This window comes from Cucumis sativus, chromosome 3, assembly GCF_000004075.3.
Source record: "Cucumis sativus cultivar 9930 chromosome 3, Cucumber_9930_V3, whole genome shotgun sequence".
NCBI classification, from domain to species: Eukaryota; Viridiplantae; Streptophyta; class Magnoliopsida; order Cucurbitales; family Cucurbitaceae; genus Cucumis; species Cucumis sativus.
In genome coordinates, this window is record NC_026657.2 from 25,832,095 (window position 1) to 25,851,275 (window position 19,181).

Here is a 19,181-nt window from a genome sequence, read left to right on the forward strand (position 1 = left end):
TATTTGTAATCAATAAGATTTGAACTCACAACCGGGGCACAAACACTAAAGTAGAATTTAGACAAAATGAAGCTAAATTTAATATATATTGTAATCTAATACTTCAAAATTAACATTAAAATACAAAAATCGATAATGTGAGCCATTGGCCACTTAATAAATCCGCCCTTGGAAAGAACTCTAATCTAATATTTTTAGATATTAAATTATATTTATTATAATAATTTCAATTCAAATTTTGATGGATACTAGTTTTTGAAAATTAATTTGTAAATATTTTAGTCCATTTTGTAATTTTTAAAAAAATAAATAAATTCATATAATAATTAAATAATCCACGTTACTGCTAATAAAAAATCATTTCTTATTTAAAAATAATTAATATACAATGTTTTATAAATAGCAAATTTGAAAATTGAAGTTATGTAGTTTTTAATTCATCATTTATTTAATATTATATTAATTATAGGATTCTTTTAGGTTTTCTTTTTAAATAAATAGAATAAAAAAAAAATACTTACACCATACAGAACAATGTTTAAAAAGGAAAAAACTCACAAGTCCACAGCATAAAATAACAAAAATACTTTGCAATTCATCGCCCACACAAACGTGAAAAAATGGTTTTATACCTAGTCTAAACGATCTCGTAACAAGTCTAAACGATCTTGTACCTAATTTAAACGATCTTGCAGTAAGTCTAAACGATCTTATAGCAAGTGTAAACGATCTCTAGCAAGTGTAAACGATCTTGTACCAAATCTAAACAATCTTATGTACTTAGTCTAAACGGCCTTGCACCAAATCTAAACGATCTATTAGTGATAGTGGTCTATCTCTGTCTATCTGGGATAGACAATTGATCGTTTAGATATTGGTACACAATCGTTTAAATCCTGTACCAATATTATTTATATCTTATAGCAAAGAAGGAAAAAGAAGATGAGAAAAGAGGAAGAAATAAGAATTTGGAAGAGGAAATGAAGAAATTGGTAAATATTTACATAAATAATCATATTATTGTAAACTGATCAAGAAGAAGTAAATATAAAGAAATTAATGATATGAAGAGGAGATGAATAAATTGTAAAGAAGAAGAAGAAAAAGAAGTGAAAAATGATCCACATTATTCAAGGGTATATTTGAAATTTATGAAAATATCATGGGCTTTTTTATTTTCTTAGTTGAGTCGTAAATATTTTGGTGTTTTGTTATATTTATGAAAGTTAACAATTATTTTATTGTCCTTTGAAAAAAAAAAAAAAAAAAACCTCACGTGGAAGGAAAAAGAAATGGAACAGTGAACCATTGTTTCAAATTAGGTTAATTTTCATAAATATAACAAATCACAAAATATTTACCGTTCGTATGAAAAAATAAAAAGCACGTGAAACTGACAATTTTTTTAAATATTTTAATTTTGCCCTTGCAATTTCAGGTGGTTTCGATTTCTTCATTCTCTTATTTTTTTGCAATTTTTATTTTACATTTTTCTTTTGAAATCATGATCATTGTTCTACAATTATCATTATTCTTTTTTATTATACTTATCTTATTATTATCTTTGTTTTCAATCATTCATCAATCTTGTATTTTTTTTTTTTTTTTGCAATGTGTTGTGGAAAGAGATGAACTACATGATCGTTTATCAAACCATTATTTATCATGAACTACATGATTGTGTATCATAAACTACACATGATCGTTTATTAGGGCTTTTTCAAAACCATTGTTTAGCATAGACTAACAATCATGTATCATGATTTATGCAATCATGTATGCTTTCCTACACGATCACGTATCATAGAAGACGAATTACATACACGCATGTGACCAATGTTGATATGACTTATATGATCGTATATCATGATCGTTTAGAAAAAGAATTACATGCACGTGTGATCGATTAATCAAGTGTTGACTATGACATTTTTTATATTTGTCATTATGGGTCTGTGAAGTTTTTTCATTTTCAAAATTATCCTATACGTTGTAAATATTTTTGCTCGTTTGTTATATTTTTGTGAAAACCCCTTCAAATAAGTTTAAACCATTACTATTTTGAAGAGACAAGTTCCAACAAAATTACCATTTTCTCCTAAATAATTTTAAAATTATCATTTTTACCTTTTATTTTTAAAACTACCTTAATTTTTCAATTAACCCTCGTAAATGTGTTGTGCAATAAAAGTATATATGTGAATCAAATAATTAAATATTAATATTAAATATAATTGGATATTTCCAACCATCTCCAACAATTAAACTAATTAAAGGAGTTAGTTCAATGTGAACAAGAATACTAATAACATATTAATAACTTGGTTTTCGTAAAATATAATTTAAGTAAAATTTATTAATTTCATGACTAACAGAAATATTTGTTGATATTATTATTTTATAGATATGTTGGATAAATTTCAAGAATAATATGTTTTTTTCAAACTATTGATAAATATAGGATAGTTATGAAAGAATAAACAAAAATAGAGTTAAAGTTGACTTGGCGTTGTTGAAAGTCGTGTACTGGTTAGATATTGGTTGGTTGGGACTTAATAATTTCATTCGTGTATAATACAATTGCAATAATTCACCAAGTCAGGTCATTGTGCGTAATGGGCTCACCGTAACTCTTTGTAGAGCATGCTTCAATTTTAGGCGACGAGTCATGGATCACGATCACAACATGTGAAATGCTTATAATGTACCTCTTCATTGCGTGATACAAAGTTTTCCTACTACTTGCTCAAGTGCAAACGAAATAGTAGGTTTACCTGAGTGATTTAGAGTCGAACACAAGAAATTGTTTTTACACGTTAGTTCTAGGATCTATTATTCATTTAGGCGAGTTGAAAGAATTAAAGAATAACAAATGTAAGAATTGGCTAATTACACGATGATAGTCTGTAAGGAAAAGTGAAGAGAAAAGTCTAGTGACACACCTAACTCCTACGAAGGCAGAAATGTCCGCGTGTTACCATTTGCATAAATAGAGAGATAACTTTAATACGATTTAACTCACTAATTCATACTTATGATTAAGGTATTCTTCTTTTGAAGACATAAATGTCACATATGATTGCATTTTAGAGATCCATATGACCAAATACGGCTAGATGAGTTATATCTAGGAGAGACTACTTATGAATTCTTTAGCATTTCGTGATTAATGATTGTTACCTATCGGTATCCACTGTCCACACTTGCCCTCCTTTTGGGGTCCAACTGTTAGAAATACTCTCGCGAAGAGGCAAAGTTTCTCTTCACGCATGCTTATTATGTTCTAGACACTTGCCATCTCGGGTAGTTAGCAATTGATGCTGGCCAGGCACTAACAAAAGCACAATTAATACGTTAGAATTTATAAGTGACTCTTCTTTTCAAGAACTATCACCTACTAAAGTTATTGATAACACATTGATTTGTAGAAGAAGAGAGAAGGTGGATTGAACGACTATGTTTATATAAAACCATTAAAGAACGCAGGTCATAGACCGATATACAATATGTACCATATGAAGTATAGAATATAAATGAAACAATAAAATGGAAGACAGAGAAAATGGATCATTGTTACAAGCTAGGGGATCAACATAGACAGTCTCCTTCTCAATCATAGCTAAACAATCTTCGAGTAGCTCATTCGAGCTCTGTCAAGGTTTATTCAGACCTTCGATCTTTGGGCCTCTCCCCCTCTTCAAGGTGAAGACGAAGTGCTTGTATAAGCTGTATTTTGTTTAAAATCTTCTATTCCTCTGAGTGTGTCAGCGCTGTCATCTAGCCTTAATGAGGTCACATCGTCCCAACTGTTGTACTTGTCTTCAAGTGAGCTTTCTTCGCGTGATGTCTTGGTTCCTTGCTTGGGGTTGTTATTCGCCAAGCTAGTTCCCATCATATAGCCTTTGCACTGAGATGTCTTGTATGATTTGCTCATTTCTTCTCTTCCCACTTGTCTTGCATTTAAACATGATAACCACGGGTATTGTAAATGCATATGTATGTAGAAATGATAACACGAGATGAGAACTCATTTTGAAATAACAAGACTTCGTTAATATTTGATAAAAAAAAGTTCATGTACAACAACGCAAAAGTTTTTACAATTGGAAGTGTGAGGCCCCGATTACGTAGTGCCAAAATGATAAGGGCCCTGTGAAAAGAATATTGTGTGAAGAGATTACTGATAGTCGAACGAGCTTCGCAAAAGAACTATGCGATGGAAGGTCACTACACAAGGAAAGTGCGCAGCGGGAAATTGGCAAGTTTAGGGTACGCTTAGAAACAGTGATGTGACCTTGATGTCAGTAGACCGACTGTCACACCATGCGACCAGATGGAGGGCGTGCCACCTAGACATCCACTTCGTATCTCTCTACGAGATAGCTCGCTGAATGCCTAGTAAGTGAAACAACTATTGTTCTTGTCTCTTCAACAAACTATTCCACTGAGCCTTAGAGATCTTCACAACTTATGAAGCAGAAAACAACTTTTCAACTTAATTTCGTCGCCTAACACTCTTACAAGCATAAATTAAGTTTTAACTCTTAGGCGATGACTCAAGGGATACAAGAACACAACATAATATACAATTTAACTTCTTCTCTTTATTAACTTAACACTTATAGAGTTCATTACAAATTATAACTCTTATTTTTACTTTGCATGAAATAAAACCAAATTTGATCTTCTCACGTCCTTTTTCTTTTCATCAAGGTACTACACACCTTTCTTAATCCGTCACATAATGTTGCTCTCTATAGTAGTGTTTAGGAGTATTAGTCTCTAATCCCCATCTTTTTTCCTTCTTGTCATCTTCAATCCAATCCAAGGACATTTTCTAGGATCTTCCTTTTCTTTCTTTGTTGCTAACACTGCTCCTTGTGGCGGGTACTTAGAGGCGTAATGGTGCAACCTTGTCCTTTTCATCGGTCATCCAACCATCTCTCTTAGCGGACTACATTTAGGGTTACCCTCTACCTGACTCGGCTCTTTGGCTTACTAGGTTTAGCCTCACTAACTTGGATATTACACTCGCCTTCCTTCAAAGTCGGGTCACCCATACTAAGGAGCAACTTGCTTACCAACCAACTCCTTAGGCTTATGATAAGAAGTCATAGCTCGCACACCATGTAAGACTACATAGTAACTCTGTCTTCCCTCCTTGATTAGGCTACAACGCCTCAGAACCAACCTTCGCATGACTTCAACACCTGCCAACATGGAGAGGGAAAAACATAAAACATAAGTCAAATGAACCTAGTGAATGATGAGTTTGAGAAAATCTTTCTTGGGAAAGGACACAAAATCACAAATAATAAGGTCAAACCTCATTAGATGAATCACTACAAATTAAGCCACAACAAATAAAACACCACAACAAGCGTCATAAGCACCGCGTGCTCAAATCATCTTACAAAAAGTTCATCACTAAGACATTGGGTTCTCCCTTCGCCTAGACCTAAGATTCACACTCAACCAACACCGAGTGAGTTACCTGGGATATTCGCCAGCGTTCAGTCACATTCAACTTTCTCAAACCTAAGAGTCACACTCCACCAACATTCCGTCACCAATGTGCTTAGACCTGGAATTATCCCCTTGCCTCGACTTGGGATTCTCCCCTTGCCTAAACCTAGGATTCACACTTAACCAACATCACATAAGTTACTTGGGATTTTCACCAGCATCTTGCGATAGGTCAACCACACCACCACACTCAACCACGTAGTTGCATAACGAGTGAGTGTTAGCTCATAGTTTACTCCTATCACAAATTATCACAATATAACAAAAGGTATTTCATAAACATAACCACAAAGTTACAAATAATACTTACAATACCACGTTTATAAACAATCCTTTTCAACAAAGACCATGAATACAAACACTTTCCTTTCTTAAGAAATTATTCGATAATCGTATGCACGCATGAAAACATTCAACCATAAGTAATAGTTTAGAAATTATGTTTGAAAACTGATTAGTCATTTACAAATTCTTATCCAATATAAAGATATCACAAATGGTTTGTTAAGTAAAAGAATAATTCACAAAAGAATACTCATAATCAGACATAGAAAGTATTCAGCAACAACTTATAAATCATGATGAAATCTTGTTTTGTTACTCATAACATTTGATCATTAAAAAGTATCACTCATATAAGATACTTAGCATTGGCTCCTTCATTTTCTTCTCTTGGCTTTCTTTTCTCGTCAACCGGTTCCTTCAATCGACTGTTCAACATTCAAAGCTTTCTTTTCTCACTTTTCATTAGAAATTTAATAATTTCAAAACCTTCTTTTCCTTTGGCTTTCAATTATATTTATAAAGGCCTTTCACATCTAAGGTCATTTCTATGCTTTACTAGTGTCACTTTGTTAACACGTTGCTCCATGTTGTCAACCTAAACTTGACATGTAAACTAACTGTCAATGACGATTTGAATTTCTCTTGAGACGCATACCTTATCTCCTTAGGGAGCCAAACTCTTAAATCGCCCGACTATCCTTTCTTTATTCTCGAAAAGTCACTGTCGTTAATTTACCTTTCCACAGCGAGTTATCAAGTCATCTTGACAAGACATTTACTTTCTCACCTCACTTTTTCTCGCAGTACCATGCAAAATGCCTAACTCTTTGGTGTTCAACACATGCCTCCTTCTCGCTAGCTATTCTTATCGCGTCGCTTACCTTCACTCGACAGAATCTGACTTACGCTTTTCTCCTCGCATCGCCTATCCTTCATTCACATCATTCTCATGGATCAGGGCCTTACACCAGTGATTGATTGAAGCTTGCTGTCCAATCCAAATCCAAAATAAGATTCGACAAAGATGTGTGGCGATTCGAGATTGGGTCACCTCTCACTGCCGGTAAGGGTAATCATTTCGATATGAAAATACTCATCAGAAAGGCCTATAAATAAGAAAACCCATGGCAGTTTGAAGTTTCTTTTACTCTGAACTCACTTAAGAAAGAATTAGAAAGATTTCTAAGGATTTTTTTAGACCCAAACGAGCTCGAGTTTGATAAAGTACAGATGAAGCTAGGTTGAGGAGCTAGTTGACTGTGACTATGAGTAGTTTCTCTTACAAAATATTTTCAAATTTCAAAGGTTTTTAAAATGCATTTCTATTGAGAACATGAGTTGTATGATTTTTCTTGTGCTTTCCAATCTTAAAATGCATATGATTTACAAATAAATAGGATTTATTGTACACCAGAATGATGTGATGAAATAATGTGTTTAACGAAGGTATGAGAACTTGATAACGGTTGAGTAAAATAATCTTTAATTTGTACCATGTGCAATGTAATGCCTCACACTTGCGGTGTGTTCTAGTGTGGGATACCTTATCCTTACTGTATGATTTAGAATGAAATGCTCTATTCTTGTTGTGTGGTGTGGAATATAATGCCCTATTCATGATTTGTGATCTTGAATAAAATGCCCTATTCCTCCTATGTGATCTTGAATAGAATGCGTAACAACCAAACTCTTTATATTAAGTTGAGGTCGTTACTACTTAAATAAATAAAGACTGTGTCTTATAAAAAATAAAAGAGCACACTGAATTTTCAATGAAAACTTAAAATACTCCACCTTCTACAATAAAAGTAGAAGATAAAATCCTAGTTTGGGCTCTATCTAACTTTTAAAGAAAAAATAACATAAAAATAATTCATAAGTTCGATAAATTTTAAATAAATATTAAATGTCAAATACTGAAAAACATGTAAGGCAAAAACAACATAAGATTTCCTCTATGACGAGTCACAGCCAGTTCTTGTCATTTGCTAGTTCTTCTCTACCTCGACCTTTGTCTGAAAAATTAAACATAAAAAGGGTGAGTATAAATATATACTCAATAGGGGACCCACTACTAGTCCTGTTGGGTGTCTCTTAACTTCTCATTAGAGTCCCACAAGGAAGTACCAAAAAATATCGTGCTCCCAAACACACACAATCATATTTAATTAATATTTCATTCAAATCTTATTTGAATGAATATCCCTACAATATTATTTTATAAATTTAATTAAATAAAACTAAATTATTAATTAATTCTCCAATTAATTAATAGCTAAGTTATATTTAACTTAAATTAAATTTGAATCATATTCAAATATAAGTTTCTTTCATAATCAATAATTTTAAAAGGGGTGTAATTGGGCTGGGTCAAACCGGTTTTCCTTCAAACCCGACTCGACCCGAAAATGTATGGGTCTTTCAATATTACGGACCGACCCAACCCATCCCGAATTCGGGTCAGGTCGAGTTTTAAAATTTTATTTATTTATTTATTTAATTACTTTTAAAAAATGAATTAAAAACGTTTCTCTTTGACACTATCTCTTCCCTCTTTATTCCCTCTTCTCCTTTATTTTCTCCTTTATTTTCTTCTTTTTTCTCTTCATCCTTCTCTTTCATTTTTTCCCTTCATCCTTGTCTTTCATTTTTCCGCCGGTTTCTTCCCCATTCTCCTCTGTTTTCTTCTTTCTTCTTCAGTTGCCCAAGAGAACAATCAACAACTTCTTCAATTCTATATTATTCTTAACAGATGTCAGCTGAAGACCATAAACATCATTCTAGGGTTTGAACAATTTTAGTTTCTCAGATCTAGGGTTTAAAACAGAAGACATAACTGTTTTTTTTTTTTTTTTTTTCAGAACCAAGTGAGTGGAAGATGAAACTTTTCTTCTTTTTTCAGACCCACATGAGCATAAGACGAAAGATAGAAGGCCCACGAATGGAGAACAACCGGAGAACAAAGAACGGCCAGGGAACGGAGAATGGCGAACTTGCGTAGATGGAGGAAGACGAACGAATGGCGAACTACGGTTTAATTTCAATTTTAAGTTTTGTATTACATTTGAACCAAATTGAATCAAACCGACCCAGTTCAATTCGGTTCGATTTGATAACAATATTATTGAAGTTCAATCCAACCCGAATCGAATTGAGTCGGGTTGAGTCAGTTCGGGTTTTTTCTCCCCTAAATTTTAATATGAATCCAATTCACATTAAATTAATATTTAAACTCATTCAAATATTTTGTCTCTCATAAATTAATTTTGAATCATATCCAAAATTAAATTTATGTAATAAAGTTTCACAAACTTTATATTATAATGTATCACTATACATTAAACTAATTCCCCAAGTAAATTTGAACATTTCAAATTACAACCAATATAAATAAATCTCATTGTCCTTTACGAGCTAAGAAGGGGACCTAATGGACCTATAGATTAGAAGCTACAACGATATGAGATTAATTGGCTAAACTCATTAACCATATTAACCAATATTCACTAACTGTGTGTACACTCCACTAAAGACTCACAACTGAACTTTTCTCACTGTAGATATATTTATGTGTCCACGGATATAGACCAATAACAGTAAGTTAGTCCTTCATGAGTGTTTGTAGCACCAACTGGGTCAATTTACCGTTTTACCTTTGGGTTACCTCTAATCCTTAAATATCAGTGCTCCTTCAATGAACAACTTGTTTATGGTCCTACCAATAAACAAAAACTCCTCTCGTGCCATGGAGAGGGTAGAGCCCTTTGTTCAAGACCTGAAGACACCATTTAAGGAAACACTCATCTACTTACCCTAAAGTAGGGAAGGAGTGAATTCCATCTTGTGTAATTATGTTCCCAACTCCCCACTCAGTCTTGTCTCCAAAATGATAAGCTTATTGAGTTGGCGATCTGGCCACTCTCAACCGTACAAATCAAAGGACAATCCCTTGCGAATAGGAGTTCATAACACTCATGATTAAGACTAAGTTACCTAGCTCATTCTAATGAAAAAGAAACCTAACTAGTTAACGAAGTTACATCTAATGGTTACTATTTCACGATTTTATCTTATGAAAACTCATTGCATAGGATACCTTCACTTGCATGTCAACTACACAAACGTGTTGGATCATTGCGTTTGTATCAAATACAAAGTGAGTTGTATCAATAGTGTTACCTAGATAAGGTATCCAACTTTATCCCTATACTATAGACCCTTTAAGCTGAACTTGAACATTGATTTATGTATGTCTCTACATACTGTTCAAGACTCATTAAAAAACTTAGGATGGTAGTTTATTGGATTTGGGTTATTAAGACAAAACTAATAATTTAATCAATAACAATTATTACAATAATCACACTTTATTAATAATGGTCAATGGATTATATTTACAATCTACGAGTTTTAGGACATAAATCCCAACATATCCACTATTATTCTCTCATCTCTTTAACTGTTCATCATCTTATTGAAGTGTTTTAAGTAGTCTAAGTAATGTGATGATGTGCTTGATAAGAGTTCTTTAATTATAAGACTCATCATGTTTAGCCTTAACTGATAACTTAATCGGTCGATTCTCTTCGAGAGAAGGAATCAAGAATTTGTTGCCAACTTGTCGAGAGAATAAGTAGCAAAGACCTCGCTAAACACGCATAGAAGGAAGTTCAAAAACAAATTTCATTCTTGAATTTTTTTTAAAAATTCATTCTGCATTTTTCCTCCATTCATTTGTGTCCCAAAAGGAGGTTGCTCGCCTTAATTAGAAAATGGTTAAACAATCTATATCGCATCAAGCTACATCTCGCATGGCTTAAAGTGCCTACAATGCAGAGACTTTCCTTCATCTTTTTTAATGCAAGTTAGTTCACCTTTCATTGATTATTTCATTCCACACTCCACCTTCTACAGAATCCTCATTGTAAATAATAGGATCAGTATACTTTTACTTTTATACTGTATATATTTATATCGCTTGGAATTAGAAGTAGGCTTTGTAACTAAGTTTGATACAATTCCTTGTGTTTGACCCGAGCTTACCTAGGAAACTTTTCGCTTCGCCTACATTTGGGCAAGCGAGAGAAAAACTCGTACTCAACTTATACTTAGAAGAAGTACAACCGATTGGAGAGAAACTGTACCTTTTATAGCATAATCCTTGTCTAGAGGCAAAGTTAGCACTTTTTATTGCATAATATTGTCTCCTTATGTTACAAGTTGCAAAAATAGACCCTTAAATGATAAATCAATGAAATTATAATTAAGCGGATGAGTGGTGTGAAACTAATTTACATACTCAATCTCGTCTTCAATATGCGAAGAGAATGTATAAAAACAACAAAAACAATGAGAAATCAATAATCAAATTCAAAGTGCTTCAATTGCATCTTCAATGATCAAGAAACTAAAAAATTAATCCAACAAATTAGATCTTAAAATGGCTACTAAATGGGTAACCAAAAGCCCATAAACCACATCTGAGTCACCCTTTGACAAAAATAGGACTAGTGAGTGGCGACATGAATGAAGAAGCAATGGACAATGTAATGTCAGACAAAGGAAGCATGGTCTCTGGGCAACAAGGGGTCGCCGCAGACAGCTTGTACAAGGAGGGTGCTCAATTGAGCTTCTTGCTTCCGACACAACTTGAATGGAGAAGAGTAGGCCAGCACGGACGAGCGGAGAAGAGGAGACTAACACAGACGAGCTAATAAAGCACGTTACTCAGCTTTGGTGTGGAGAAGGTAGTCAACTCAACTTTAGTGTGGAAAACACAAACGACTTGACTCGACGTGGATAAGGCAACCAACTTGCACACAAATTGTATAAGGGAATGAAAACTCTTGCGGCTCGACCTTGACACGGTGTCAGACGAAGGACTCGTGACAGTTGGTTTCGTCAAATGGAGACACACGGTGGCTGGAGGTGGCGGTGACTAGGGTTTCCTTTGAGGAAGGAGAAGGTTTTCCAATTGTTTTTTTTTTTAATTAGCACAACATCCAAGAAACCCTATTTATATATATATATATATAAAAGTAATATTAATACATTTATTATTATTCCATTACCTTTTTCTTTTAATATGTACCAAGATATACATATTAATCCATTCTCTCCCTTCCTAATTTCTTATTTCATCACCACCCATCATAATACTAATTCCACTAAAAACCACCTTCTTAATTAAATATATATGTCACATTCATGTACTAATAAAATAACACTCAATATCAATTCAAATATAAAATAAAATTTAAGATAATTAAGTTAGAAATTACCTTAATTTTAGGTGTTACATGACACATTAAAACAATCACCAAACATTAGCAACTGAAGCCACAGTTAAATTTGATTGTAGTCTAATAAATCTGAAATAAAGTTGGAGGGTTAAAGCTTAGTTTCATTGTAGTCTAATAAATTCGGAATAAAGTTGGAGGATTAAAGCGTAGTTATATGAATCAAATACGCAACTACTTTTAGTCATGTTGGAGGTATTACTGCATGTATTGTTCAGCCAGTAGATTGCTTCTAGCATTAATGATTATTTCAACTAATATTTCCAGTCATTGTATATATATGTAAATTGAGTTACCAACAAAGAAAACAAAAATTGTAATATTAAAAGAAAAATTGCATTGGACTAACATTTTGAGAATAATGATATAGCAATTATAGCACATTGTTTTAGAATTTTTCAAATATGGCAAAATTTTCACTTAAATAACTACCCTAAACTACCCTTCAATAAAAAAATTGTTTTATTTTTTTACATTAATTTTTTTGTTTTACTTTGTCTCAGTTTTGTGTGTCAGTGTTGTGATATACTTATATTATATGTATTAGTTGGTTAATATACTTACTATGTGATTTTCATTTTTTCAAATTTTATGCAATTCGTTAGAGTATTATTAAGTATATATGAATGATGTAACTCAGTGTATTATTATCAAGTATATCAATAATATATTGTTAAAGCATATCAATAATATATTGTTAAAGCATATCAGTAAAGTGAATTATTATCAAGTATATGAATCGAGTTTACAAGTGTATATCATTAGTATATCAAGTGTATAAGTAGGACTTCAAGCATATCAAGTGCATTTAATCAATCAATTGTATAAGTAAAGAATATTAAATGTATATGAAGTGTATCAGGTATATTAAACATATATTAGTATGTTTCAGTATCGAGTGTATCAAAGAGTATGATGTGCAGGTGCATCAAGTGTATCAATCAAATGTATCGGGTGTATCAAGAAGTATCAGGTATATCAAGTGGTGTATTAGATGTATCATACGTGTATAAGGTGTATCAAACGTATATTAGTAACGAGGGTATTTGTGACATTTTACCTCTTAATGTATGTGTTGGGGTTCGTTTTTGCCATTTTCGCAAATAATAAAATGTGTGTATTATGGACTTAATTATTATAACTTATTTTGTCATTTTTGCAAGTGACCCATATTAAAATATATCAAACTTAGGTATTCTTTCCTATGGTAAATTAAATATATATTTTTCTAAATGAAGGTAATTTTTATAGTGTCCTACTATCTAACTCATTATATATATAAAAAAATTGTACCTCATAAAATGATTCTCTATCATATACGTAAGAAAACACATTATGTCATTTCAACGTTCCTCTCTTGGTTGTGTGGAAAGAAATATGGTAGCTCGCAGTTACATATCCATTATAATAAAATTAAGAAGAGATATTGAGCATCAAAACAATTGAAACAGTCGAGTAGAGGATGTTCATTGAACACTTTTTCTTTTTGTCAATTAGTGAACATTTTGATAGTCATTAGATCGCCATTTGAGTGCCATTTGATCACTTTTTTCTTTTACAATCAATTAGTAGTTCTTCATATTTGGTTGATTATTTTCTAATTGTCATCTAACTATCTTTTATTCTTTGACACATACTAGTTTCTACAGAAATGATACTTAATGGTACCGAATGTTATTTGATTATTATCTTGTTACTAATTGATTGATATATGGTATATTAAAAGAATTGCTAAAATAATACATTGATATACTAAAACAATATGTTTTGTAGTTACATCAAAATAGAAAACAACTATATCAACCTCATAACAAGACTTCATAATTTAGACACTATCAAAGATGGTTAATCAAATAGAAATTAGATATCATATAGTAATCATCTGATGACATCAAATATGAAAATGAAAATCACATGATTATGTGATAGCAATTATATAGTAAATTAAGAAGAGAAATCATGCATCAAGAAAAAAAAAAGTTGAAAATGTAACAAAATTTATTAATTCTTTTAGTAAAAGTCAGTGGATCTCATTTATTTTTATAAATTTAAGATTTTTTTTAATTGTATTATATATAGTAATAATTTATATTTAATTGCTATATCTGTGCCTACAAATAACATAAAAAGGCAAATGGACATAAAATATTTATTAAAGTGTAGCAAAAATTTACAGATTCCTTATACCCAAATAAATTATAGGTGACCCACTAAATCCGATTGAAAAAAAACAAAATCTAATAATGAGTGTTTATTTCGGCTCAATACCCACATCTCAATCTTTTGCAGTGGCTCTCGCTGTCTGGATGATGATTTGTGAATAGCGTTAAACACAATACATCCTCTCGGCTATCGCTCTTACTGAAGGAAGAGAAATGTTGAAGAAAAAAAATGTATGAACCAGGAAGGAAGAGAAGATCGACCAAAGGAGAAGGAGATGGAGAAGTGCATTAAGTAAAAAAATGCCAATATATAAAAAAATAATAATTTGGAAATGGGATTGGGACTTAAATATTAAGTAAAGTGATATTAAAGAAAAACAAAGGGCTTTAGGTGAAGACATAATTTTGCATAAATTTGCATTGTCCAAAGGCGGCCTAATTGCCAATGCTACGGTGCGTTTCATATATAACTAATTTCATCCATCTCCTAATACAACTTTCTTTTTCTTTAATATCACACATTGTACATAAACAAATCACACATATATTTATTCTCAAATACATCATTACTCTTATTACAAACCATTCTTTTTATAAAAATATATTTATATGCAAATGACTTTTTGACCCATATTTTTCCCAAGTCAAGTAAAAAACATTAAACAAGCTTAAGTTATGAAGGCTAAATTATTAGGTAGTAGAGGTTAAAAAATTAAGTGGATCAAATTTGATTTGGCAGTCCAATGAGTTGTATAGAAGAGTGAAATGAGAGAAGAGTATGTAACACACCAACAAATAATTAAAAATGGTTTGTGTTATGATCAAATACATGCAATAATATCCATTTTATGTTGTTTTTGTTTAATTAATATTAATCAAATACATACACATAAGTATGTGTATGGCATTAGGCTGCCTTGGACATAAAAGCATATAATGTAGAGTTTAAACCGTTATTTTAAGTTGAAGTTACTTAATATTTAAGTCTCACTTTCATATTATTATTTATATATTCCCATAGTTTAGTCCAAAAGAGGATATCAAATTTTAATTACATATCAATAGCTATTATTATGCTTTTCTTTTAAATTAAAACCTATGTTATTGAATATTTGAATCTCTATCTTTTTTTTTTATTTAAATGAGAATATGGTGTTATAGTTAATTGAATTAAATTTTCATTTAAACAATAAATATATATATATATATGGCTAATTATAAAAAATTAAAATATAAGAGATATATCAAAAAAAAAAAATTAAAACTATTAATTTACAAAATAGATCAAAATCTATCAAATTTTCGTCCATTTAACTTCTTTAGTTATATTTTATAAATGGTTTCAATTTTTTTTTTCTATCTATAAGAATTGTAATAATATAATAATAATAATCACACCTTATTACAGTTGTTAATATTAATAGGAATAGATAAATTTTATTTTCTAAACAAAAGTCTACACAAATTTTCAACATTTTTGTAATTGAAAAATAAGGTTAATTATAAGAATTAGTCAAACATTCTTATTATTGTTATTGTTTACGTTACTTGGTTTTCTTTCTTAAGCCTCCATATAATGATCAAAATTAAAAATGTGGCGACGGCACAACTTTATCATATCAATTTCATATTTTATATTTTTATTCTTTCTTAGATGATCCTATAAATACTACCAACAATTTCTTCCTTTCATTCAATCATATTTCTATTTTCTCATCCTTGTTCTCTCTCACATCCACAAATTTGAGCATTTGAAAAGGAAACAATAACTATCGGAAGAAAAATTGATTGAGATGATGATCATCCAATTTGAGAAGAGGAGTAGTTTGGCTCTATTGATCGTGTTGGTAGCATTGATAAATTTGTGTACTTTTAGCAATGCATGGTCTTACAATGTTGTTAACTTTGGAGCCAAAGGTGATGGGAGAACTGACTCAACACAAGCATTTCAAACCGTTTGGTCTAATGCTTGTGCCTCCACAAAACCAACCACAATTTATGTCCCACGAGGAAGATATTACCTTCGCTCTGGAACTTTCAACGGACCTTGCAAAAATAATGCTATCTTTATCCGCATTGATGGCACTTTGGTGGCTCCCTCCGACTTTCAAGTTATTGGAAACTCTGCAGCTTGGGTTGTTTTTAGGCACGTTGATGGAGTTACCATCTCAGGCGGCAATCTTGATGGGAAGGGGGCTGGCTTATGGACTTGCAAAAATTCTTCTATTAGCACTACTTGTCCATCTGGTGCCACGGTAAGCAAATATATTAACTAAAATCACAATTCTTCTCAAAATTATTATATTATTATATTTTTATATTTTAAATAAATTCGGTCTTCTCTACTGTATATGCAGACCCTCCAATTCTCTAACTCCAAAAATGTAGTGGTCAGCGCATTAACATCACTCAATAGCCAAATGTTCCATATAGTCATCCATGGTTGTCAAAATGTCATGATGAAAGGCCTTAAGGTCTTGGCCTCTGGCAATAGTCCCAACACAGACGGAATTCATGTGCAAATGTCCACTGATGTGGCCATATTAAACTCCAAAATAGGCACTGGAGATGATTGCATTTCCATTGGTCCTGGTACTTCTAACTTACATATTGAAAATATTATATGTGGACCTGGTCATGGAATAAGGTAAACTTCTGTGAATTATAAAGTAAATAAATTCTTAATTATAATCATTTTTGTAATAAAATTTGTTGGTTATGATTTGTAGCATTGGGAGTTTAGCAAAGGATCTACAAGAGGATGGAGTCCAAAATGTTACTGTGAAGAATGTTGTATTTTCACGCACTCAAAATGGGGTAAGAATCAAAGCATGGGGCAAGCCTAGCAACGGTTTTGCTAGGAACATTCTTTTCCAACATATTGTAATGGACAATGTCCAAAATCCAATTGTTATCGATCAAAATTATTGTCCAAGCCACAAAGGATGTCCGGAAAAGGTACGAATAATTAATCAATTCAATATGCTCTAATCCTCGATCATATTAATTATATTATTGATTGAGTGCTAAGTTGTTGTACCATATTATAGGCTTCTGGTGTTAAAATTAACGATGTGACTTATCAAGACATCCATGGAACATCAGCCACTAAAGTTGCAGTAAAGTTCGATTGTAGTCCAATAAATCCATGTGTTCGAATAAAGTTAGATAATGTAAAACTTACATATATGAATCAAACAGCGCAAGCTACATGCAACAATGTTGGAGGAATTGCAGCAGGTCTTGTTCAACCCACTAGTTGCTTCTAAGTGAAACAACTTGAGTTTATTGGATATGCATGGATGTTTTTTTTCTTGAGTAGACAAAATATTTATTTTATGACTAAAAGTGTTTAGAAAATTTCATTTTATTTATATTTTTGTATCGTGAAAAATCTATTTGTTATTCATTATTTTTATTTAATATATTGTTATTTTCAAAATCCTATTCAAACATACATGAAAAATTATTACCAATTGCAAACTTGGAATTACTATGCAAATACAAAATACAAGAGAACTTTAATTTTACCCTAATACAAGTTGATGTTAAATCATTCAAAAGCAAACACACATTGGTTTCAATAAGCATTTTACAAACGACCCAACTTTTCAATATATATTTAGCACGACTTCATATTCAATTGTTGCATGTATTTCAAGTACTACTCGTATATGAGCACAATATAATTCAGAAGATATGGCAGAAAACTATAAATAGTATACGTTTTTCATTTGAGATAGTAGATATTATATAAAGATATTTCATGTCATTTTTTCTATCAATCTCAATATGATGTTGGAATGCATATCTTTAAAACTCAATAGATTTCTCTTTGATTGGCTAGAGAACAATGTATTATTAATTGTGAATTTTGTTCCTCTAAGTAAAATAATATTTGTTTTTCTAAAACCTTCAATCAGACTTGTAGAACCTGATATTATATTAACTTTTGGTTCCAACATTGTCAATTTGGAAAAATATTTTTATTTGTAAGTTTTGTATGTGTGGTTGTACTTTCTGCTAGACATATATCTTTTTTGTTCATTTCTAAATCAACCAAAGTATGAATTAAATGATACATATTTCTTCATTTAAAAGGAAATAATTATAATAAGTAAAACATACTTGGAATTTATAAGGTTTAATATTAACAAAAGCAAGACTAAGAAACCCTGAATCATGTTCTAAACTATGCGTTAAGAATACAAAGGACAAGAATGAGTTATGCGATGAGATAGTGGACGATATAGAAGCTGGCGATTGGTAAGTTTTGCAAAGTACTCTGCATATCGTGTTCGGGCTAGGCAATGCGAAGGATCTATGTGTTGAACTAGGAGGTGATGTTAACTTCCTTCAATTATAAGTAGTTGACGTTATCCTTGTGTAAGAAGGTTGGTGAATTGATTTGACTTTGCCGTCCAACTGACTTTAGAATAAGGATGTGGCAGTAACACATGGCGTTTTGACACTACAAGAAAATATGTATTTTCTAACGCACAACACGAACATCGAGATAAGTGACGTTGGGAGAAAAGTTTTTCTCAATGTTGTAAAAGCTCCTACGAGAAAGGTTGACAATCCTGACACGACATAAGACGACGTCAGTATAAGGGAATGTAATAAAAAATTTAAACTTCTTCTAATGTCGTTACGCTTGGCGTCAGGAAAAGTTTAATATTTTTAAAAATATTAAACTTCTTCCGATGCCGTTATGCATGACGTCGGGAAAAGTTTAAATTTTTGTTAATATATTAAAATTTTCCCGATGTCATGCATAACAACATCGTGAGAAGTTAATTTTTTTAATATATTAAACTTCTTTCGACGTCATTATGCACAACGTCATCAATACTAGAACAACGTCATCAATACTAGAGGATCTCTCGATGTTGTATATAGGACATCA

General features: G+C 31.7%; 1 protein-coding gene across 1 annotated transcript; it reads left to right on the top strand.

Annotated features, from left to right (window-relative positions):
- The first annotated feature begins 16,002 nt into the window (after nt 1-16,002).
- Nucleotides 16,003-17,611, top strand: LOC101210933 (polygalacturonase). Its single transcript, XM_011654522.2, has 4 exons — nt 16,003-16,527; nt 16,630-16,919; nt 17,002-17,230; nt 17,323-17,611. The coding sequence occupies exons 1-4, from the start codon at nt 16,066-16,068 to the stop codon at nt 17,539-17,541; spliced, it is 1,200 nt and encodes a 399-aa protein (XP_011652824.2). The 5' UTR covers nt 16,003-16,065; the 3' UTR covers nt 17,542-17,611.
- The last annotated feature ends 1,570 nt before the right edge of the window (nt 17,612-19,181 follow it).

Coding starts and splice junctions, on each gene's coding strand:
- LOC101210933 (XM_011654522.2), top strand. CDS start 16,066: ATGATGATCATCCAATTTGAGAAGAGGAGTAGTTTGGCTCTATTGATC. Junction 16,528..16,629: donor CTTGTCCATCTGGTGCCACG/GTAAGCAAATAT, acceptor CTGTATATGCAG/ACCCTCCAATTCTCTAACTC. Junction 17,231..17,322: donor ACAAAGGATGTCCGGAAAAG/GTACGAATAATT, acceptor ACCATATTATAG/GCTTCTGGTGTTAAAATTAA.